The following is a 26288-nucleotide window of genomic DNA, read 5'->3' on the forward strand; positions in this document are numbered from 1 at the left end:
ACTTAATTATATATATATATATGTATATATATATATATATATATATATATATATATATATATATATATATATATATATATATATATATATATATATATATATGTTATGATAGTGTCATGTATATATATGCATTTATATACATACACTTAAGTTATAGCTTATTATCTTATATACATGTAAATACAAACTTGTTTCAACTCACAAACATATGGTTTTCTTTTCACAAGAATCTTTCGTGTATCTGAAATACAGTCTCTGTTGGTAGCATGTTGAAATACAGCTATCTGAATGTCTTTTTCAGTATTCCGAATGTTATTGAAACGAACTGAAGAAGACTATCAGTTAGCAAATAATTCTTTACATGATAGCATAAGTTATCAAGCATAAACTGACCAATTCTTATTATTCAATCATTTGATTGCAATCATTTCAATATTTTAATTTGGTTTAACAAAGTTTTAAATAAAATCCTAAGTTCCGCGAAATTCTTTTGGGTTAACTAAGATGGCGGCCAAATTTCAAAACTGGCTTCAAAAAAGTCACGTTATGCCGCCTCCTGTGTATTAAACCTCCTTGGTTTTGCCATAACCGCCAATATTTTGAATATTTTCTGCGTCATCCATTATGATTTTAAAGACGCGAAGACAATTGCTTACAAGATATATTTCGCAAATTTCTTGCTTTTGCTGTTGTTTTTTTATTATGTTATTACAAAACGTATTGTAATAATAAACGTATTGTAATAATATTTTATTTAATAGCAAATGTACGTTTGCTATAAAAAAAAATGTTGCTTTTTTTTTAAAACGTATAATTATGTTGTAATTATACGTAGAATTGCAATTGCTACATCCTAACTCTTGCAGTAGTAAATACTACTGTAAAAAGTTTAGATGTCGTATGATGTAAATAATGTAAATTTCACTTGTGTTAGCACATATCGTTACAGTAATTTTATATAAAGTTTAGCTATGTTTTTATATTAAACAGTTTGAATAATATCCATGCAAGATATTGATTTAACAATAAAACAGAAATGGTTAAAGAAAAGGCTATTTAAAGGTAAGAAGATAAAGTTTTAATCACAATAACTGTAAGATAATGAAGTTTTTTAATTAACACCTTTTTTATATTATTTATATATATGTTTGTGTGTGTGAATATATATATATATATATATATATATATATATATATATATATATAAAGATGATAACAAAATAATGGCATAACAACAACAAAGAAAAGATAATAAATATATATATATATTGTTATTATGTTTACTTTTGTTGTTATTTTTGCTGTTATTAATTTATCTTTGTTTTTATTATTATATGCTCCTTTATTATTACTTGTCATTAAAATAATCTTATTTAATTTAAGTTAGTTTTAAACTCATTTTAAGTGACCTTGGTTGTAATCTATTGTCATTTACATTTTAATCATGAAAGGACTTTGTCAATTGTTACTTTTCTCATTTTAGCAATTCAATATAAGAGTGAACCATCCAAATTAAATCTTTATATATTTTTCCATCTTAACTTCGGGATGTATTGTTCTGTTACATATATAGTTAGAGTTATTTTAAAAAGCTTGAAACAAATATTTAATGAAGATATCAGTTGTGAAATATTTAATCTACAAAACTCATTTGGTAAGATAACTGTTACCCCCTCATACATATCTAGAAAAGACAATTTTCGTGCTATAAGTGAAAAAGTGGTAGATAATAATGATTCAGTTTTTGGAACTGTTGTTAATATATTTTCAGATAACAATGTTAATGTTGAAACTGAACTTGGTCATATTTAAATTTTAGTTATAATAATGATGATGAAATATTCTCATCAGATTTGACTACCCTATAAGCTGATTGGGCTGTTCAGTTTAGTGTTAATCTGACTGCTTTGTCATCTTTGCTGTGTATTCTCTGTCTGTTTCATCCTGATTTGCCTACTTAAAAAACTCAACACAATTTTATAGTTGCATATCAAGCAGGTGGTGATTATTTTTGGTGGTGGTGTTTAAAAGTAGCAAAATATCATTTTGGCCAGTTTTGTGTCTTTTGCAAGGTTTTAATTTTAAAAAACCTGTGTGATTCAAGTCTGTTAAGAATCACATTTAGTATCACACTTAGATAAAGTTAAACACATTGCAATTTTAGATGACAGAATTCTCAAGTGTGTATTCAACAAGTTGATGATAGTTTTGTTGTTTCACCCTTACTTCACTTGCTATAATTTAATTTGTTGAAATCTGTACTAAGTCTATTTTCTTACATTATTACTGACAAAATCAATATGCTTATTTCATACATAGTTTTATGTGAGGTAGTAATTGAAATATTTAACTTATTTAGGTTAATTTTTCTTGTGTCTTAAATAATTTTCTTTCTTATTATAACAGTTTTATAACAACATTGTCTATATTTATGCATTCAATAGCTGCTGAATGGAGAAATTACATTTGGTAAATGTAATTGGCATAGAAATGATTCCCATAAATGTTTAATGAATTGTTTTTGATTTCATATTTTATTTGCATTAGATTTTTGAGATACTTTTGGTATTTTTAGTATTTATATGTACACTACAATGTAGTCATGAATTTAAGTTAAAGGTTGTAATTTATAACTTTTAAGGTTGTAATTTATTGATACTTGTATTATATTCATTAAATTATTTTGTCAATGGTCACTCTCCTCATTTTTGGAATGCACTATAACTATATGTGTATATATATGTATGTATATGCAATAAAATGCACATTAACCTATTGTTAAAATAAACATTTTCATTAATTTTTTCTTCTTAATTTTAGTTTTCAGGGTCTTTATTGACATTCAATTGATGTTCATCTGTCAGACGGATTCTTGCCAAAATGAGTGAAGGAACACTTCATTGCACTGGTTAGTAGTAATATGCTTAGAATTTATACTTTCAGTTATTTTAAGTTATTTTTGTAAATGTTTATTTTTATTTTATTAGAATTTTAAGAATGAGTTTTCTAAGAGATCCTGATTTTTACAGCTGTTAAAAAAGAGCTGGTTATTTCAGTGGAAAACTTGAAGAAGAAAAAGATTTTATTGGGTAAGAAGAAATCTTTATTTTTATTTAATATATATTTATTTGTATGTGTTCAATTGTTATATTTGTAATTTTGTCAAGTTAAAGTTTGTATTTAGGTGCTGTAAAACTAAATCACTTAAACTCGGGAGCATCAAGTGAAGAGTTTGAGCGTTGGCTGAAGAGTATTTTCAGCTTTCAGGAGATCGAAATAGTGGACGAAAGGCTTGAGAAGAACGAAAAAACTCGTTGGGTAAATAGCACTATTTCAAACTATCAATAATATCTGTACTATTTAAAATTATTTTTGTCAATTTGAACTGGAATAAATATCAAAAAATATTTACTTTTGTATTTGCTTTTTGTGCGATATCACATTAGAAATGGCTAATAATAGTGCGTTGGTGAATGTATATTGGTTAAAAGTAACGGGTCAGTGCTGGCATACGATCACGGACGAATGCTGGAAAATGATCCCGGGCCAGTGCTGGCTAGCGATGCTGGGCCATTGGCCGTTTTGACATTGGGCCGTGATCAGTTGCCGGCATCGCGCCGTTGTGGCAAGCGGAACTGGGCCAGCATTGGGCCTCTAACGGGAGGCTGTCTGGGCCGTTTGCGGCATGCCAGTCCTGGTTAGCCAATAACGGGCCGATATATTTACACAGATGGCACCCCAGAGCTGGCTAGCCACAACTGGACCACTGCTCTAAAACATAACTGAATAGCGATTACGGCAATTTTTTTGAAGCAACCCACTAATTGGGCTGTTCACTAAACTGAACAGCCCAATCAGCTAATAGGGTAGTCAAATCTGATGAGAATATTTCATCATCATTATTATAACTAAAATTTAAATATGACCAAGTTCAGTTTTAACAATAACATTGTTATCTGAAAATATATTAACAACAGTTCCAAAAACTGAATCATTATTATCTACAACTTTTTCACTTATAGCACGAAAATTGTCTTTTGTAGATATGTATGAAGGGGGTAACAGTTATCTTACCAAATGAGTTTTGTAGATTAAATATTTCACAACTGATATCTTCATTAAATATTTGTTGCAAGCTTTTTAAAATAACTCTAACTATATATGTAACAGGAACAATACATTATCCCGAAGTTAAGTTATATAAAGATTAAAAAAATACATAAAGATTTAATTTGGATGGTTCACTCTTATATTGAATTGCTAAAATGAGAAAAGTGACAATTGACTAAGTCCTTTCATGATTATAATGTAAATGACAATAGATTACAACCAAGGTCACTTAAAATGAGTTTAAAACTAACTTAAATTAAATAAGATTATTTTAATGACAAGTAATAAAAAAGGAACATATAATAATAAAAACAAAGATAAATTAATAACAGCAAAAATAACAACAAAAGTAAACATAATAACAATATATATATATATTTATTATCTTTTCTTTGTTGTTGTTATGCCATTATTTTGTTATCATCTTATATATATATATATATATATATATATATATATATATATATATATATATATATATATATATATATATATATAATATAAAAAAGGTGTTTATTAAAAAATTTCATTATCTTACTGTGATTAAAACTTTATCTTCTAACCTTTAAATAGCCTTTTCTTTAACCATTTCTGTTTTATTGTTAAATCAATATCTTGCATGAATAATATTCAAACTGTTTAATATAAAAACATAGCTAAACTTTATATAAAATTACTGTAACGATATGTGCTAACACAAGTGAAATTTACATTATTTACATCATACGACATCTAAACTTTTTACAGTAGTATTTACTACTGCAAGAGTTAGGATGTAGCAATTGCAATTCTAATTACAACATAACTATACGTTTTCACAAAAAAGCAACATTTTTTTTTAATAGCAAACGTACATTTGCTATTATCATTACAATACGTATTGTAATAATAACATAATAAAAAAACAACAGCAAAAGCAATCTTGTAAGCATTTGTCTTCGCGTCTATAAAATCATAATGGATGACGCAGAAAGTATTCAAAATAATGGCGGTTATGGCAAAAGGACATTCGACCAAAACTCTGTAGCCGCCACAATCGGGCCATTGTTGGCCCAATATCAAATGCCATCGCAATGGCGCACGACTACTCGCCAGAAGCATGCCAGACTCGGGCCAGTACTGGCCCGTTACTAATGTTGTCGTCACGGCGTGCGATGATTCGCCGGAATTCTGGCACAGTGTCGTAGGCTGTCTGGGAAGTTTTGGACTCTCAAGATGGCGACGGAATCAACGAACGCTAATGTGAAATTTATAAAACTGATTAAAATGAAGTTTTACATCTTGAGTTCAAATATTGATAAATATATAAGTTTCAAAAAAAAAACTGTTTTTTTTTTGTTTATCATAGCTTTTTTTTTTGCAAAGTATTTACATAAATTTCAAATATAAATATATATTTTTTGGTTAACAAAACATATTCTTACAATAATTTGTTGCATGTTACCTTTTTATTTTTTTCGTTTTTTAGAATAAATATAATAAAATAAGGTGCAAGTTCTCAGTAAGACTAAGTATAATTTTTATTTTTAGTTTGTTTAGATTTATTATTTGAACTAACTTGATAAGTTTACGGAAGATTATTTCTCTTACACCAAAAGGAATAACTCTGTTGTCGGCTCATGCGGTTTGTCTGATCTTAGGTCTTTAAGATCGTTATACTTTCTGCTCTTTAATCAAAAACTGAAAATGCGACTGTTGCTTGGTTCAAGACTTACCTCTAGCATCGGTTACCGCAAAACATACACGCACAGTAGCAAAAATCGTAACTATTATTAGTGCATAGACATTGTGAGGACAATCTGATGCTTCAGGAACCGGAAAATTTTACAAAACGTTGAATGATATTTTTGATAACTTAAATTTATAGTATTGTAAATAGTTTTTAGCAAATTCTGTCTTTAAAAATGTCAAGTTTTTTACTTGATAATATTGTAAGTTGTGCGCTAACTGCACAACAGAGTCGATTAGGTGGCTAAGAAGTCAGAGAAAAGAAATCTAATGCAATCTAAAGGAGTATAGCAAGCAATTTATTAAACCAAAATAGAAAATTCTTAGCTTGTATTATGAAAATTCAGGAATTTCTTTAGTTCTAGTAAAAAACTCCATTGCTGATAGGTCACTAAGATTAACCTAAAAATTAACCTATGTAGAACTTAATTTTTTTTCTTAGAAATGTGAAAATGCGATTACAAAGTTCAAGAAGTCTAGTAGTTCTTAATGCAATATTCTTAAACAAAATCACTTTCCCATAGTTAAAAACTTTACAGAACTCAGAATTAACAATAATTAAGCAAGCTATCCAATACAGTTATAAAACGACTTACAAATTAAGAATCCAAACTAGTTGCAACAAAAGAAATGGTCGAATCGAATTGTAAAATAAGTCAAACTTAACTAGATTTTATTTTAGACAAAAAGCAAGAATTAGAGCACGCAAATAAGAGTTAAAATTTTTTAAACACACTATGCAACTGAATTGAAAAAACAAGAGAGTAAACTTAAATTCTTCTATTAAAGATGACAAAATAAACTTTTACAAAAATATATTTCTAAAGGAGAGGATACGCGTAATTTTACATTTGGTGAGGCAATAAATGCGACTTTTACTTGTGGATGAAGTATTTATTGACTGGACGAGGAATGTCACCACCATCAACAGAACTGATAAAGATTAAATTGGATGGCGGGTTTCAGCGAGTACATAATGCCCAAAAGCTCTTTTCAGAGAAGACGTCTGTTGCCGTCTTTCCGAAGATTGTTAAAAGCATTATATCACTGACTTGCATGGCATCCAAGATGTCGGCTGGCTGCCGAGAATACACGGTCTATCTGGATGGAATAAAAATATTTTGAACGAAAATTCCAGCTCCTTCTCTCTGAAATTCATCGAGTCAGACGGTGTCATTGTAATATTAAGACGACTACATTCTATATACGTTATGTATTTCATCCTCACGTTCACTCGCTTTTACAATTTAAATATCATGTCTTAATTCATTGTGCACAATGAATTATGCACAACGAGCCATATATAGTCATTGAACTACATATTAATTGTGCACAATGAATTACACAATGACGCAACTACAGTCATCATTAAAATGATCGTTAAAAACTGAGATGGAATAATTGGATTCAAGCCACTTTCAGCTGTACTCAAATAATTTAAACGGTCAGTTAAAAAGAGACCGATTATCGGTAAACCTGTTTTCCGACAATCTGGTCTGCTAGCAGTAAAATTTATAAAGGAGAACCTGTTGTACCTTTTACCACGTTGTACCTTTAGTCACTTCGTCCTGTTGGCCTATTATTATCATTTTGAAAAAACATGAAGTACTATTTGAAATATTAGTCTATGAAGACTCTTCTTAACGTAAAAGATCATGCTTGGGATAGATCGTCTTTATCCATAAGAAATTATAATTTTTGGCTCTTAAAAAGTAAATGTTTGTGTTTATCTTATTTTAATAATAAAACTGTCATAAAAAGTTGTTTGATATTATTATTATTAAGCAACATCTTTTTTTTGTTATGGAAAAGTTTAGATAATAATTACTTAACCAAAATGGGGGTTGAGATGATAATTGTTAGAGAAACCCATCTCGTGTATCTTTGACCGACGTAGGACGTTCTACCTTTGGCTGGTCCATGTTGGGTTTTGATATTTCGCGAACTTAAAGAGGCCAGTTTTTCACGAAAATTATCATAAAATTAATGTTTAATTGCCTGATGATCAATTTTAATGATTAAGTTATTTGGCAGATCTAGCAATTTGATAATCAGGTTGATTATATAGCTTTACTTAATTTCTATAGATCCATAAGGAAGTAAGAGCAGAAAAATATATAATCATTTCTGTTAGAATGTTTTTTTTTTTAAAATGTGAAGGAGCAAGGTTGGTGTTTTTCTCAAGAAGATGCAATAAGTTATCTCTACGTAAAACCACAGCTAATGTTAATTGGAAGATCCTCTGCATTGAATAAAAAAACCATAAGAATTATATGAAAGTTAAAAAAATATTTCAAAATTTTATTTTGAACCATCAATTATTTAAGACTGTGATGCAACAGGATTTTCCACAGTTCACATACCACCAAAAATCATAGCTTTCAAAAGGCAAAAAACAAGTAGGAAGTATTACTAGAGCAGAATGAGGCAACAGTGCAATAATACTTACAGCCATTAATGCTACTGGAAATAACATCCCACCATTACATGTATTTCCATATGCTAAATTTAAGGAATACATGCTGAATGGTGCTCCTCCTAATGTATGACCTTTGGTTGAAAAATCAGTTTTTTTATTAATGGATAATCATGAAATTCATGTGAACATATCTATTATTGAGCTAAAAGTTCTGGCGTAATTTTAATTACATTTCATCCTCACGCAACCCACAAAAAGCAAACCCTATTAAAAATTTTTTTATAGGAATGCCATGAATAATTGGATGATATCACAAGGAAATGCTGTTAAAAAAGATTCATGACTTAAGAGACTGCATGATATATCTTACTTTGTTGGTCACGTTTCTTATGCTTTTGTACCAAATAATATGATTGACATTCTAAAATGTATTGGGTTTTTTCCCTTTATTGAAAATATTTTTACTGAAATTTATTTCTTAGCTGCAAATGTTGCTGATAACCCGATAGTGGATAGTGGAAGTTTGCGTTTTTAATGATATTATAAAAGTTTAAACCACTCCTGGCAATTTGCCATTAACATCAATTGTTTCACCTAAAATAATACAACCTACCCAAAAGCCAAATTAGGAAAGACAACTATTACAAAAAGAGGCGAGGGAAAATCACGCACTTTAACCTGAAATGAAAGTTAATATACATATAAATTCTTACAATGAAAATGTTAAAAAAACCAAGACGAAAAAAACCAAGACGAAAACAGATCATTTTTAAGCTACAATCTTACACAAGTTTAAATGGTGAAAGATATGATGAAATTGATTTTGGAGTAAATATACTTGATAATGAACTAGAAAAAGCAAACAAGTAAAGTGAAATAATTTCGCGAAATTTGGAAGAAATACTCTTGACATTATATATCAGAAGTTATTGAAGTTGTTGGTTTAGTTTATAAAATTAGATATCTGAAGAAGTCAGGGGACAATAAATTTACACGAGATGAAAAAAATTTGGAACTGAATGATCTGATTTTGAATTGAAGATATTAAAATAAAAGTTTTACTTCCATTTTTTGGTCATAGATCATCTAGTCATTATCTTATGTTTGATTTTGATTTGACGTCTTTTACTGTAAAGTAATATTTAATATACTATATTCTTTTAATTTCGTATTTTTCATCTGCACTCTAATATTTCACTTAAGGATTATGATTATATTTAAATGACTATGACAGCTAAAGATTGGGTTGAGGTTGGGTTTTAAAAGGTTCCTGCTACAAACCAATTTAAGGGAGATTCGTGCACCTTTAGCCAGATTTTTAGTATGATCACATAATACCATTACTTTCTATTGATAACAATATAATTGCTTAAAATATAAAATTCTGTCAAGCAAAAGGATTTTAAAATCAGTGACCCTAGGTACAATTAATCCATTTTTAATTGTACGTAGACCACCAACTACTACTCCTAATTAAAGAATTATATTTTTGCTCTTAAATCTAAATGATAATAACAACTATTAGAAAAAATATTTTGTACAATTCAATCACATTCGAGTTTCCAACCTCAACCCTAACCATCTCATGCAAAGAGCATCCAACTAAAAAAAATGTGACTGAATCAAATAAAATGATAAATGACGTCATTTTCCTTTTTTTTTTTATTTCAAAAAATAATTAAATAAAGCAAGGTTGTAAAGATTATGACCATAGATATACTTTAAGACACCGTCCTAGGTACAAGGACAATGAATGGCCCTTTGTACAAGACTAATTAACCTCATAAAAAAAAGATCTATTAAAAAATCCAAGCTGAATGGAGACTTCAGTAATGTCGCATTTAGTAGTCATTGTTAAAAAAAATATTTTACTTAGTATTGTAAAACTATAAAAGAAACAAAAGTTTATTTCAAACCATCAAAATTCTTTTTTGGTTATAACTTGCCGCGGCAACGTCCTCTGAGAATTCGAATGGAATTTAAAAAAAAAAGAAAAGGGAAATGTATATCACCAATCAGCGGACTGAGTCGCATAACTTAAAACTTGATATTTTAAAAATAAAGTGGGGTTATTACTTAGACACAAAATGACCCTTAGCACACAAATTTTCAAAAGATTGCAAGAATTGATTTTTGGATTTATCTTAGACAACTTTAATTGGTTAGAAAATGGTTTTATTAGCTTTTATTGACATGAAGTTAGCCAGAAGTTTCTTTAAAATATATAGCAAAGATATAATATATTTAATAAGTTCTAACAGTCCATGATTTTTTAGTAATAACATAATGGTCAAAGGAACAACATACCTCGGCCAAAGGTACAATGTCCATGTTGTACTATTGACCATTTAACTAATTTTTTTAAAACGTTAAAAAATGATATTTCTTGGTCGAATGAAAAAAAAAATCAAAAGTATAATTTTTGCGCAAAGTATGAGAGAATAACAAAAACTTTGAATGATTCAAATTGATTCAATGGTAGACAAAAAAACACCATGAAGCAAAAAGTGATCAGAGGTACAACAGGCTTCCCTATATTCACATCTGCAGATCAGAAAAACCGACAACTAAATAACAAGAATTTTACTTTTATTAAAGATGAAGCAACTTGTCACACTTCAAGAGTAAAACTTCAAAATGGAAAGTTTCATCATGACCTGAAAAATAAGCCCAGACCTCTCAGCGAAAATGTGTGGAAAGTAGTAAAAAAGGCACTAAATATAAGTAGACCACAAATCACACTTGATACCAGAGAACAATCTTAAAGAAGTTTGGGATAGACTTAGATCAAACAAAAAATCTTAGATCGCTAATCAATAGTGTGACCAAAAGAATAAATGTATTGATGCAAATGACATTTAACAGGCTGTTAAATGTAATTTTGTGAGAGTTTTAACAAACCTTCAGGGAAAATAAATTGCTTTTAGTTGGCTTTTATAGTTTTTAAGTTGTTTACCAAGAGATAATACATTTATTGCCTAAAATTTATAAATTTTAGACAATGGTGTAAAGTAGTCTGAAAAAATCAAAAAACATAAAAACCACTAGAAAATGGAAAACACCAGAGTATCTGTAGATACTACATGTAAATATTCAAGTAACAGACATTTAATAAAACCAGTTATCTTCTGAATGAGCGTAAAATACAGAGTTTTCATATATTCATATTGTCATATTCAACATTAAAACAAGTCATCAACCTCATCAACTACCTGAAAACTGCCATCTGCATTTGGAAGCAACTCATCGTCATCTTTGGTAAAATCAATATCATCTTTCGCTCCACGTCGCCCTCTCGTCCGTGGTGAACCTCGACCACGTGCACGACCTCTCCTAGTAGCTGCACCTCCTCTTGGAGTAGAAGTATTCTGAATGACAAAATTCTTATGTAAACTTCTAAGAGAATTTAGAAATATTTAAATTGTGGTTAACAGTTCCATCGATATGTTCAGTAATCGTCTACCCAGACAGGTTCTTTATGCTTCGAAGCCTATAAGCGGAAAAAGGAAATCCGGAAAAATCAAAAACATTTTTGATAAAAGCTTGGACATAACGTAAGAAAATTTTTTAAATTCAATCGGATTTCCTTGTTTCACTTTTGCTCAAATAAAAATCTGACCTTCAAAATGGATTTCAAAGGACTTTCTTCTTCTATCCTGACATCTTCTTTAGCAACGTTTACAGAATCATCATCACTTTTGTCAGGCTGAACCTTCTGGGCTGAATCTTCCGGTTGAGCGACACTTTCGTTGTCTTCTTTTTTGACATCTTCAACGTGTATTTCTGCAACATCTACGGCTCCAGAGGACTCTGGTTTTTCTGAAATAATTTCGTTTCCACCAGACACATCATTTATACTCTCTGCTTTTTCATTATCTTCACTTTTAACAGTTGTTTCTTGCTTCTCATTTTTATTATTCATAAGTTTTGGAATTTGAACCTAGTAAATGATGGGAAATCAAACGCTCATAACTATTTTTTATTTAGAAACCTACATTAGTCTGTATTTTAAAAATTTTTCAGCACAAACGCAGTCTCTTAAGTCATGAATCTTTATGGGTACCTATATTAAAAGAAAAAAAAATTACGAACTATTTTTATTACGGCTTAACTTACACAGCTGGATTCCGTTGCAAACAAGAAAGGACTCGATGATACACCAGGAGTTTGAGAGAGTAGAACATTTTTACTTTCTTCTTCAGCTAAAATTGCAGCAAGATCTGCATTCTGTTCCTTTTGTTGTTTCTCATAGTGTGGATTTTTTCGCAGATGGACCTAAAAATATTGGCTACATTTTTAAACGTTTAAGAGTTGTATCTAAAGAATTAGATAATTGGATGAAAATGATCAGGTAAGAATTTATTGGAGAGTTGGACCAAAAGGTTAACATCTGTCTATTAAAAAAGTAACAAATATATTTCTTTATTAAGCAAATCTTGACTTTTTGATCTAAATCTCTTAATAAGGAAATAGCGGGTGTTGCAGCAAAACATGCACAGATAAAAAAATGCAAACGTGTTAGGTATAAAAGAAATATAAAAAACTATGAGTAAACAATATATTACATAATCAAAAAAACTTAATAATTTATGAATAACGTGATAACATTAAGACGATGTTTTATGCAAGCATTAAAGTTAGAACAGATTTTGCTGCAACACACATTTTTTATTACCTTAATTAAAAGGAAAAATATAATTTAAACTCTAAAAACAGTTGCTATCACAACATAAGACATAAACAATTAATGAGATACCAAAAACCAGAATACATTAGTTTTTTGGTATTGCTTATTCTGAATATAAATTTCAAAATGAAATAATACATAAAATTTTTAACATAAAAATGAAAAAAAAACAACTAAAAGTGTTCTATTTGAAATTTTAAAAAAATTGCTTTTTTTATTTTTTCAGTTCATCTAATTACAAGCTTTTTCCAAATAAACAAAAAAATATAAAAATTTACACTTTTACAACTACTTTTGAGTCAATTACTTGGTTTACACTTTACAACTACTTTTGAGTTAATTACTATTAAAAATATTAATGTTTTCTCAAATCTTCTACCTGATAGTTGTTCCTATGTAGCTTGTCATTTATATGTGGAACAACTTTAGCAGCATCTTTGATGTAAGCATCACACAGACGACAATGAAAACCAGAAACAGCTTTGACAAATTCACACCCTGAAAAAAAAAAAGTTCTTTCATCTTTGAAAATTTCAGTGAAATTATGACTTTTATAATAAAAATGTTTCTTTAACTAAACTTCTTTACCAAAAAATCTATCCCCAACAAAGTCTTTGATTTCCATTCTAGACTCGACTAATGATGTAATAGTTACAACATTCTCTTTCTTTACAGCAGACTTTCTAGTCTCCATACTTACAGTAAAGAAGTTGGCAGGGTTACTATTATAGTTCAACCTTTCCTGTTCCTCTCTCTCAAGATTAGCTTTCATAATTAATTTAGCTTGTAGCAACAAAATACTTCGAGCTTTTTCAGATTTCTCATACCAGTCATCTGGTGCAAGATCAATATCAAGTAAATCTCTGGTTTCTTGATAAGTCTTTGCAGTACGAGCTTCTATTACTTTCATAACATGTGCTTTTCCCATAACATGACTTGAAAATGTCTAAAACAGAAAAATATTAACTTTATTAACAATTATAGAATTTAAAAAATCATTTTTGAAAAGTTTAACTTCTGCTCTGGTTAATTTACTTCAAAATATTGAGATATCAGTAGCTAAAAGAAAAAAAAAAGAACAACCTAGCTAGGCCTAGATTTACACTAAAGTTTCTTCTCATCAGATGTTTTCAGGATACAAAAAAAAAAAAAAAAAAAAAATTTAATCTGGATAATTATTAACCCAAACTTCTTGGTGAAAAATCATTTTTTTTTGTTTACTTTTTCCTTTATAATTTTAATATTTCTAAAAAAAATTTATTCTTTTTAATATTTAATATTTTTCTAATTTTTTAATAATACCTGCTTATTACTCAGTAGAGACCCACATGTTTTGCAAGAGTAGCCTTTACCAGTGAATGAGAAAACAGTGAGCTTTGCCACATCTTCATCAGCCACATTTCTCTCTATATTATCTTTACGCTGCCGCAGTTCTTCAATGGCATCCATTAGAGAATCAGGTATAACTACCTCACTATCTGGAATATCTATCTCTTCTCTAGCAAGTTGATTATCTTAACATAAACAAATTATAAGAATTTTGAGCACCTAAAATATTTTAACAAACCATATTTTAAAGCTTGAAAAAGTAAATTACCTTTCTTTACGGGAGAAAATTGCTTTTTTGATTTCTTGCTGAATGATGAAGCACCAGTACCATCACTTCTTCTTTTATCACCAGGACGGTTGTTGTGAGAACCTCTTGGACCTCTATTATTATATTGGCCTCTATTTTGATTGTTCTAAATAATTAAAGTTTAAAAATTTTTCATTTTATATGAGCTCAAACCTTGTAAACTTTGTAATGCAAATTTAAAGAAAATAACTCATTCATTTGAAAATACATCACTAGTGGTTAGTTTATTTAGTTTCTGAATTTTTTTAAGTGAGTTAATATTGCTTCTTTTTTAATTAGTAATATTTTTGAGACATGAAGAAAAGTACTTTGAATTTTAAGGACAGTTATTTGTGCTTCAATCCCTAAAACGCGTTTTTATCTCTAAAAATCCAAAATACTGCTTCTGGATTGGAAAATTGAACTCATTAAATAGGATATATAAGCTTCACTGCTATTAAAAACTAAATATTCAAAAACCTTCATTAGCTGATCTTACACTACAAGAACTTCAAAAAAAATTGTTTTGACAAAAATACTTAAAAATATTTTAAGATTATTTATTTCTTAAACACTAAATAAAATAGTATAGTAAGCTTTACAGTTTGAAAGTTGAATTTATGAATAGCATGATTAAAATATTAAAAATGATGATTTAAATATTCATAGCTAAATATTTTTTTTTTTTTTAACAAGAAGGATATAATTACATTTAAATCACCTTTTGGGAGACTTGGATGAACAAGTGTATCTGTATATATTTTGCCTTTTGAAAACAAAATGTTACAGATATATTAATGAAAGAAATTGCATGACCAACAAGCCCAGATTTCTCAAAAGACATGGTGTTTTTTCGCCTATTCATGCTTTGACTCATTAAGATCCTTCTAAAGGATAGTTGTTATATATGGCCTTTTACCAGTTATTACTGCACATTTTACAAATACTGTTAACCCTCTGGTGTGTAATTCCCAAAACCCTATCATTTTCATTTCCACATTTTTTCTCAACACCATTATAATTTGATGAACAAATATTATTGTAAAACTTACCAAATCAACTTATAACTGGTGGCCTTTTCATTTTTTGTGCCAACAAACATTTTTAACAAACTAAGTTATTTATGATACACAAATAATTTGCTTTTTCTTAGATTTTGTAATTAAATCACAAAAGTTTCCAAATCATAACATGCTTTTGTGAATTCAAGAAGTTGTAAGAATATATTTTTGCTGAGAACATTAGTAAGAATATTCTTAAAGAACCAATAGCTGTATTTTTAACCTAAAATATAAATTTTTTTAACCTTTCTAAATCATATTTAACTGTTGTTTAAATAGCCTAGATAAAATACAATGGCTTTAAAAAATGTAATTTTTTTTTTATGGCTATTTAATTCTTTTAATTAATAAAAAAATATTATAAACAATAAGTAGTTAAAAAATATTTTTTAATGTTTTTTAACTACTGTTTATAATATTTTTTGGTACCAAAATGATATTTTCTTTTTTTAAATTTTATTTATACAATGTATTCCATTTTTTTTTGAACAATTAAGCATGTCTAAGTGAATAAGTATAAAAATATTATTTGGACAATATATCTGAAAGCAAAACGTTTGTAGGGAAAATATAAAAGTGATGTTTAGAAAATAAATATGAAGGCGAAATGTTTGTGGTAGACCATTTTAAGAAAATCCACAAAAGTACTAATATAGGATAATTGGAGATAAGAAACAGATCTGGCTAAAAAGAGCTCCAGAAATTGGATAACAAAAGTAATGACCACAAAGGGAATACAGCTTTTATGAATCATGTTTGAAAATAAAGATGGATCTTACAACACCAAGCAGCTTAAAAATTCAAGTGCACCTTATCATATACAGTGGCATGTAAAAGTTCCTGGTCAGTGACATTACTCTAATTTAATAACCCTTTGAGATGTGGGCAGGATGGGACAGGATTCTAAATCTGATCTTTTTTTCCTATTTAATAACTTTTAAAATTATTACCCAAATAAATAGATGAATTTAAGCATTTCACATTTTAACATTATTATTTTTTAATACAAGCTGGATATATATATGTATATATGTATATACACACACAACATAGTTAAAAATTAAGCACAATGGTAAAAAAAAAATATTGAAAATCATCCCATTACCTTTATTTTTTTTTGCTCATATTATTTTTGGTAATAGTTACCTAAAATAATACTAAAGTACAAATATGTGAATCTCAACTACTTATGTACTTAGCTTGCTACAATTATAAGCTATATATTATAAGTTATATAAATAACTTATAATTGTATCAATATTATCAAATTGATATAAAACCAATACTGGAACATCAAAAACTGACAGTTGCCCAATACTATTTTGAATTAAATTTTGGGTATTTAAGATGTTGATGATTAAAACAGTAATTTTACATTATATTTGCCAATTGTTATATTAGGACTCATAGTGAAATTGGAAAAATATTTGGTTTAAAACAAACTGTTAAGTTTTAAAGCATTCTTGTTCTACTGGATCTGTTCATAGAGCAAACAAGTCTAGCTGACCAAAAATAACAACAAAAAGAGAGGACAAGTAGCTTGTTTACTTTTTAAAAAAGGTGATCCAAGATTAAAAACTAAATACCATGTAAACTGTAGTATTTAACTACAAAATATTGTTTGAATGTATCAAATCTATTAGGAGACATTTGGCTAAGAAACAACTGATAATAGTTAAGAATAAAGAAGCAAGGTTTGCCAGAAAAAACTATGGAACTCACAATAGTCAAAATGAATCTAACTTTATGAGATTAGGTACAGATAGAATTAAGTACATAAGACATCATGACACTCATTTTGATTCAAAGTAGCAACTGTTAGGCATGGCTAATGAAATCTTTGAAAAAAAGGGTTTGGGGATGTTTTTCTTGAGATAGTCCTGGAGGCATATTGAAAGGAAATAAATACAAAAACATTAACAAAGACATTATTATTGGCACAGGGAAAGGAAAAAATGCCTTATGGATAGATTTTCCAACAACATTATGAACAAAACTAGGCATTAAATGTCATTAAAAATATTTTTCAAAAAACAAAACAAAAAAAAAATTCTTGAAAGCTATATTAAAGATACAAATTCACAACAAAAACCTCAAAGTTAATGTCATAATGAATCCTGTGATTCAATCCTAGGTCATTGTAAGGTAAAAACTGAGGTTAAAAAGCAATGCAACATTAAATTATGCAATAATAAATAGAATAATTATCATTTTTATACATATCAAAATAATTTTATTTTTGTTTTATACATGATTAAAACTTTATGTTTTCTGTTTTGTAACCAAAATTAAAACTTATGTTTTCTGTATTATAACATCAAATTAAAGTGGTTTAATCTCATACTAACAGCATAACAAATAAGTAGTGATTGTTTCAAGAATTTAGCTTGATTGATTGCAGAGTTATTCAAGAAAGATTGCAGAGTTATTCACTACTGTTTTGCAATAGAGAAATATTAGAAACCAAATTTCTTATTTGACATATTTTTGCAGATGATACCAGGAAAAAAGACACAAGCATTTAGAAGAATCAGCATCTTGCAATAAGATATTCGATAATCTCAATAAATTTTAAGTTGCATTTTAAAAGAAGTATTATGAGCTTTGTCCAACCTATGAAGTCTGAAACCTTATTGTTGCAATACGAATAATGCTTCAATACTAAGATCCTAAATATTGTAATTTATTTGACAAAAAGTTTCTACCATAAATTTCTTTTTGGCTTGTAAATACACTAGTGATTTTAGGAGGTTTAGGTAAAAATTACCAATATGTTGCCCATGGATTCAATGTTTTTACTAAAATGAGTGTACACCTTATCCTCATTAATCAGAAAATAAATGCCAACCAATTTCTGAAACAGTTTTAATAATTTAAAGAACCTTCTATAATGATTTTTTTAACAATAGCAAGAAATCTTTGATTATATACAGTAAACAATAAAACATGAAAAAATTGCTGTAATTTACTTGATTACTAAATCTTCCACCACCTCTCTGTTGCATCAAACCATGCTGTGATTGTGTTGTCATAAAAGCACTCAATAAATTTTGTTGCTGCTTCAATGTTTCTAACATCTGACCATTTAAAAAACCTCCTTGGCCACCTAACAGAGGAATAAATTCATTAATAATAACTGAGACTAGATGTATAAACAGACAGAAATGTAAATATTAAAAAAAAATTATGTACATATATTTAACATACAATGACACATTAATAACTCTAAAGCCTGAAACACTTTTTCTTAAACATTTTCCAACAATTGAAAACTTTAAGAAATAGAATATGGAATTGAAGGGAAATGAACTTCAAGAAATTGTTGGTTTAAAAATACTTCTATTTTTAAATGAGAAAATGAAAGGAGATTGGAAATAAACCAACAGTAATTAATAAGATAGAACAGTGTTTTATTTCATACCCCGGTCGCGACCTGTATTGCTCTGACCTCCTTGACCAAAGAATCCACGGTTACGATTTGCTCCTCCCTAACAGAAACCGCAAGAAGACAGTTATAGCTAACAAAACTAAAATATCCTTTTCCATTAGGAGAAAGATTCAGGTGAGTGGTGAGTTTCTGCAATATTTTCTGTGATAGAGTGACGTAATTTTGATTATTATTGTGTTTAATAACAGCCACATAACCTATAAGCTAAATATATAACTTATAATTGTAGCAAGCTACGTACATAAGCAAAAAGTACATAGCAAAATATGTATTATCATAGCAACTTAGGTAGAAACATTTATTTCAGCAATTATAAATTAACTTCATCGTTAATGATACTTGTATTCATGCATCGTCTTTCAATTCCATTGGAAAAATGAAATCATATCAAGATGAGACTATTCACAGAAATATCAAAGCACAGAGTTACCAAAAGAAAGACTGTTTATAGCAGTGTTTACACAGAACAATTATAATTTACTGTGGGATGCTTAACCATCATTTTAGACCTCTGTAAACTTAAATGAAGGGAGGTTTTTGAGCAAAAGAATTGCAACATTTGGATGAATAAACTAAATCATGGACAATTCACATAAAGATAGTTAACAGATAACATTAAGTTCAAATTTAACCATGATATTAAAAGATTCAAATTAAATCTATTTAACTATGAAAGATGACAAAATGCATATTTAAAGTAAAGTGAGTTTGCATATCTATTCATGAAACTCTCATTAGCTGATTTCAATGCCTAACAATAAAAAGGAATATTTACAAAGTAATAGAATGCAACTAGATAATAATATATTACATAGTAATTTATACTAAATTTATTTACAAAATATTTGCTTTCTTAATTCATTATGAATTGAAAACTAATGAACAAGAGCAAAAAGTAGATCATGTAAAATTAAAATTTACTTCTGATACTCTATACATAAAATATATTTTTTTGAGGTAGTCAAAGGGATTGACTTCCTAAATAAAACAAAAAATAATAAACTTATTTTGAATAAAATTGTAAATTAAAAATAAAGTTGCTTATTCAAAACATTTAATACATACTTGATAATTTACAATTATTTAATTATTTCTTGGTCTTTTACAGTTAACCATAAACATTTAACTTCCTCCTTATGAAACTTTCACATTATGTAAAAAACTATTGGACTGTCTTGTACCTTAAATATATATATATATATATATATATATATATATATATATATATATATATATATATATATATATATATATATATATATATATATAACATAAAGTACTGTCCAAAATTCTATCAAGAACATCAAACAACTTTTATTGATAATATGATATTATTGCATAATTTATAAAAACAAATGCATCTTAAGCCATAAAAAGGTACAATGACACCTAACAATAATACCTATAATTTATCTGAATTTTAGTACTTTGTCATGTATTCTTTTGAATTAAAATCATCAAATCTTAAATCATGACTTGGCATTTGTAAGGTATACTATCAATAAGCATTGTGTTAACATTTTCCTCAGTGGTCTTTTCACTATCCCTCCAGTTGAATGAACCTCTCAGCTCCATTTTGGGCATATCTCTATGTAAAACAATGCTCAATAGCCTTCCACCAGTAGATTGACTGAGCTAATTAAGAAAGACCACAGCAACAGTTAAACTAGTCAATGAATGTGTTATTTAAGTCATTGTCTAGTTGAAAAATAAATGCTTGTTCTATAAAAAAAATAGCATGTGATGGCATTGTTTTTCAAGATAACTTCATAAGCGAACTGGTTTCCCATTTCTGGGAAATGACACAGGGATGAACTTCAAAAGCTGAGAAAATACCTCACATGATGGCAGATTCACCTCTATTTAATGGAAGGAAGTTGTTATATAGGATTAAACTTTTTACCTATAAGTTGCTGAACCCACTTGAATCAGTCTGTTGTCTTGATTCAGTTCCAAACATGAGCTTGGACTCATCACTTAAGAAAACCTGGAACAGTAGTGTTTAAGCCCAGTTAATATGCTGTTCTGCCTATTCTACTCAAATGTTTCTTTGTTATTTAAAAAAAAAATTGTCCATCAAGTCCTGCCTGTTGGAGTTGATGTAAAACTGTGCATAGTAATTGAGATGGATTAAGAATACTTGAGTAAGAGACATCCCAATTAAGTTAACTGTAGGTTTGACCTTAAAATATGAACTATATTTCTATCACTTGATGAAATTCTGGATCTTCAGTTTTCCTTTTTAAATGCACCCTTGAATCTCCTTACACTTTTGGAAAAGCTGATTCACATATATTAAATTGAATAGAAAGCGCCTTATAGGCCAGTTGCAAATAATTTAATATACTGTGATGTGCAGTCCATAAAGTCTGCCAATTTTGAAACTGTGATATAAATATTGTAAAAACTAGTCTAATTATACTTACTCCAACTAATTGAAAAAACAGAAAGTTGTAGTTAACAGATTTATACAATTCAAACAAATAGCAAAATATATATACAACTTGTTAAAAAAGAAAAGTTAGAATTCTGGCCAGAATATATACATATATTCTGGCCAGAATTCTAACACACACACACACACACACACACACACACACACACACACACACACACACACACACACACACACACACACACACATATGCATACACACACACCAGACATACATATATGCATACACACATATATTGGAAGAAGGCATTCCATAAGGAATAGATTCCTGGAATGAGTTCTTTTCTTGAGGAACGAAGCTTGCAACTGGTTCCTTTTAAAATAACAAAATGAGGAAAAGAGAATGAATTCTTTTTTTGAAAGAACGTGAACAAAAAGTAATAATTACTTAAAAACTTATAATTTTGCTCTTTTATATAGTTTTTTTTTGACAGTTCAAAAACAAGATGCTGTTACTTTTTCTCTATCTTATATTGCATTGATTTTAGTTTATCATTTATAAAGTAAGTTTATTAACTAATATCCTTAACTTATCTAAAGTCATAAGTCTATCAACTAAAGTATTTATTATACTTTACACTATGTAATGTTTTCTTTTTCCCTTAGGTGAATTTTCACCTTGAAGTGGCTTAGAATTTTTTTTTTGTATTTAATGGAATAAATGGCAATAGTATAAATGCAAATTTTGTTTTGTATGGCCCTTTAGGAAAAGTTGAGCAAATATTTTCGACAGGGTCTAATGTGATGACTGAAAAAAAGACTGAATAAATTGGGTGACTCTCTATTTGAAAAATTAGTTATATTGAAACAAAATAAAGTTGGTATTTAAAATTAAAAAAAATTTTTTTTTTAACATCTTACTTATTTTTTATTTTCCAATAACATTTTTATAATACTCATACTTCTGAGCTGAAATTAACAAAGCAATTATGTGTATAAAATACTTATATGCTTTTCGATAGCAATATTATCAAAGATCTTGCAGGTAAGAAACTTCCCAGAGAACGGTTGGTTGTATTAATCAGTATTCATGACTAAAAAGAATTTATTTGGATATCATTTAGATTACCAATATAACTAATTATTTAGCACCTTTGCTGCTAAATAATTAGTTACATTGGTAAAGCATTAAGATATAAAAAACTACTGAAAAACAACTTAAGATGTATGGAATCCTAAAGAAAATTGTAACAGAATAGTGCAAGAGGTATAGCAACCCCTGCATGTGCTTGCATTCAGACATCAAACTGTAGAAAGACACACTTCATATTTCTAAAAGAACTATTTATCTAGTGGCACAACTGGTCCCAAGATTCCACTATTTAAGAGGATGAAAGATGAGTGAAATGATTAGAATAAAAAAAACCTTTCTTGGGAGAGATTGAAAGTTTATTCTGGAACTTGCTTGAGACAGCTTTAATTGTTAATAATAGTAATAATTAGTAATATTCATTATTTAGGATGGTAAGGTATGCTAACATGGAGTTGGCAGAGTTAACTATCATGAAGCTGTCAAATGTAAAATAAATGTTCATGGCAAAGAGATTGTATTAGTTACAGACAATATCCTTTCAAAATATTTTCAGAACCTGAACCTGAATTACTCTAACTGACATGCAAATTAATGCTTAATTATATATTATTGAAATCTTTAATTAAACTTTTTTTAACGGAACTCATTTTAAACAGAACCAATTATAAATACAACCAGCATGAATTTTTGTAAATTGGACTCTATAATTTATTGAGAATCTGACCAGTTTTAAAATTCACCAGCTAATTAATGTTGTGTATATAAGGAAGTTTATATATTAGGTTTAAAAAAAACAGCTTTTGTTTTTTGCCTTTTTATAATTGTTTCACTCAAGTTATTAATTTATTAATGCCTAATTACTAATTATTTAGAAGCAATCTACTTAAATGATTTTATCTCCCAGAGGCCCACTTTTTAGAATGTTCATCATTATCAGACTACCAAATTAATTACTAAAAAAAATTTTTTTTACTTTACATTTTTGCAATTGAATGACTAAATTTTTAAAAAGTCATTATAAACTTAATTCCTCATTTGATAATATAAATTATGTAAAATATCTTAAATAACTTTCCAAAAAAAAAATTCTTATAAATTCTCTAAATCTAAATAACATTATTATTTTCACAAAAGTATTTATGGCTTGTCTTCGAACAGAAATAAACAAAAGAATAGCATGAGAAAAGTCAGATGTTACAATAAAAATATTTACTGATTTTCGGAATAGTTTACTTACAAATTAAAACTTGCAATATATAATTGCAAAAATAGAGAAATTATTTTCAATGTTTTGAAATAAAGTAGCTTGTTTACCAAAGTGCCTACCTTACCTTTTGTCTACCTTAGTAAAACTTTCAATCCTATAAGACATCCTTTAGTAGTGGAATATCACCTTGAAAATTGTCACATAAATTATTTTGTGATTAAAGGGAACATAACTAGGTATTGCCCCATTAATTCACTTTGAAAATGTTTAATGTACAAATAATTTGTATTTACACACACACACACACACACACACACACACACATACACACACACACACACACACACACACACACACACACACACACACACACACACACACACACACACACACACACACACACACAAACATAAGGAGTTACCTAAGCTAAGAGCTACAACGTTGATTTAAGCAATTAGGATTTGTAAAGTAAATAACATTCTCACCCACTGTCCAGTAAAGGGTAGATCTCTGCCACCTTTGATTTGAGAACTACCTCTAATTACATTGCGAAACGAATTCCCAGAAGGACGACGATCAGAGTAGATATTCTCAAATGAACGATCTTCTCGATGGTTTGAAGGCGGAATACGACCAAAGCCTCTATCCATTTCGTTCATACCACTTTCCTCTAAGTGAAAAGTAACTCGAAATCAGTAAGGAGTTTTATTCACGTGACAGAGGGTCCGCACATACAACGACCCAAATCCGAAAAGTCTTTTATAACTTCCTAACATAACATTTTAAAAGTAACAAATAGGCTAATATTTTCTATATTTTCTATTTCGCAAGTAACTGATTTAAGTAAAAGAAATTTATTGCAAAGACAGTTTAGAAAAGAATTTTAAAGAAATCTACCTAAGCTACTTTTCATCACCAGAACTACGGCCAAGTTGTAATTTAATGTATAACTCCAGAATGTTGGCGTCCTATAAAACCTCGATTATTAACGAGTTGTAAGAACGATTGATAAAAGCATTTCAAATCACAAAGACAAAAATCTTTGTTTCATTATTGTATTTATTTGAGTATCTAACGTTTTCTACAGCTTTGTGTAAAAATGAGCTCAAAGAATATATAATAGAAAACAACTCGATAATAAGGTATAACGCGACAAAACATCACGATAATTAGAAACAACGCGAATCAATTAGTATATTTAACTGAAGGTTTACGGCTTTTCAGAATTCCAAATTCAGGTTTTATAAAACACTGTGTCATATTCGTAAAAAACTAAAAACTAAAAAAAAATTATTATTCAAATTTAATTAGTAAATTTAAAAACGACACAAAAAATACTTGGAGAACGTTAAAAGAAATAACAGGAAAACAAAAAAAAAAATTCAAATTCCCTCCCTAAAGTAATTAAAATAAATAAAACAAATATATATGAACCAGACGAATTTGCAAACGAGTTTAATAAATATTTCATTGATGAAGGAACTAAATTGGCAAGTAAGATTCCTATTACGGAAAAAACGTTTAGTGATTTCCTAGAGCCTATAAACAATTCGTTTTCTGTAGATAATTTATATTCTGACTTATCTTTTGATGAGTTTGAAAGAGCTTACAAATCTCTCAAAAGAAACAAAGCTACAGGTGCGGACGAAATAAATGGTAACAGTCATAGATTGCTTTGAAAATTTAAAATGTATTCTTTATAAAGTCTTCAGGGCATCTATACAGCAAAGTGTTTTCCCCGACCAATTAAAAATAGCTAAAGTTACTCCAATTTACAAAGAAGGAAAAAAATCAAATATTAGTAATTATCGCCCTATCTCAGTTCTTTCAACCTTCTCGAAAATTTTAGAAAGAATTATATACAATAGAACATACAATTATCTTAATCTAAATAAACTTCTATATAAAAATCAATTCGGTTTTAAAAAAAATTGTTCAACTGAACAAGCCATTACACAGTTCATTCGTGAAATCTCCAATTCATTTAGCAGATCACAATATACACTAGGTATTTTCATTGACCTATCAAAAGCATTTGACACGGTCGATCACAAAATTCTACTTAAAAAACTCAAATTTTACGGAATTAATGGCAAATTAATAAAATGGTATAAAAGTTACTTGACAAATAGAAAACAATTTGTTTCCTATGGTGATTATTTTCAAAATAATAAATTAATTGACATAAAATGTGGTGTTCCACAGGGTTCTATTGTAGGTCCACTTTTATTTCTAGTCTATATAAATGATTTAAATAAAGCCTCTCACCTTATGAGTATCATGTTTGCCGACGATACTAATTTATTTCTGTCAAACAGAGACATTTATGAGCTTTTTTCAAATATGAATAAAGAACTCAATCGCATCTCCAACTGGTTTAAGTGCAACAAGTTAACTTTAAACATTGACAAAACAAAATGGATCCTTTTCCACTCTCTCGCAAAAAAGCGTTTTTTACCAAGTAATTTACCTAAACATTTTATTGATAAAATTGAAATAAAAAAGGAGTCGATCACAAAATTTTTAG

The 26288-nt window shown here is 28.4% G+C and overlaps 1 protein-coding gene and 1 long non-coding RNA gene across 3 annotated transcripts; one reads left to right on the forward strand and one right to left on the reverse strand.

Annotated features, from left to right (window-relative positions):
- Positions 1 to 655: 655 nt before the first annotated feature.
- Positions 656 to 3516, forward strand: LOC149890312 (uncharacterized). 2 transcript variants are annotated; one of them, XR_016451971.1, is made up of 3 exons: positions 656 to 1062; positions 3029 to 3088; positions 3184 to 3516. It is a non-coding gene; the product is annotated as an uncharacterized LOC149890312 (long non-coding RNA). The 2 variants fall into 2 exon arrangements; XR_016451972.1 differs by lacking the exons at positions 3029 to 3088; positions 3184 to 3516 and adding an exon at positions 2820 to 2874.
- Positions 3517 to 11363: 7847 nt separating this feature from the next.
- LOC149890313 (uncharacterized) lies at positions 11364 to 24518 on the reverse strand. Its single transcript, XM_090083662.1, has 10 exons — positions 24247 to 24518; positions 19041 to 19107; positions 18589 to 18725; positions 14541 to 14685; positions 14246 to 14457; positions 13532 to 13889; positions 13323 to 13441; positions 12373 to 12531; positions 11876 to 12196; positions 11364 to 11624 (listed from the first exon to the last, which is right to left on the reverse strand). The coding sequence occupies exons 1-10, from the start codon at positions 24418 to 24420 to the stop codon at positions 11439 to 11441; spliced, it is 1878 nt and encodes a 625-aa protein (XP_089939788.1). The 5' UTR covers positions 24421 to 24518; the 3' UTR covers positions 11364 to 11438.
- Between the last annotated feature and the right edge of the window lie 1770 nt (positions 24519 to 26288).

Source organism: Hydra viridissima, unplaced genomic scaffold (genome assembly GCF_058129835.1).
Source record: "Hydra viridissima isolate aposymbiotic clone 2 unplaced genomic scaffold, HvirCarnegie_v1 scaffold_4, whole genome shotgun sequence".
Taxonomy (NCBI): domain Eukaryota; kingdom Metazoa; phylum Cnidaria; class Hydrozoa; order Anthoathecata; family Hydridae; genus Hydra; species Hydra viridissima.

Bases quoted from the DNA above. Each gene is read 5' to 3' on its own strand.
- LOC149890313 (XM_090083662.1), bottom strand. From the start codon at position 24,420: ATGAACGAAATGGATAGAGGCTTTGGTCGTATTCCGCCTTCAAACCAT. The intron at 18,726-19,040 runs GTATGAAATAAA...TTCCTCTGTTAG, and splicing joins CAATACAGGTCGCGACCGGG to GTGGCCAAGGAGGTTTTTTA. The intron at 14,686-18,588 runs GTAAATTACAGC...TTAATTATTTAG, and splicing joins GTGGAAGATTTAGTAATCAA to AACAATCAAAATAGAGGCCA.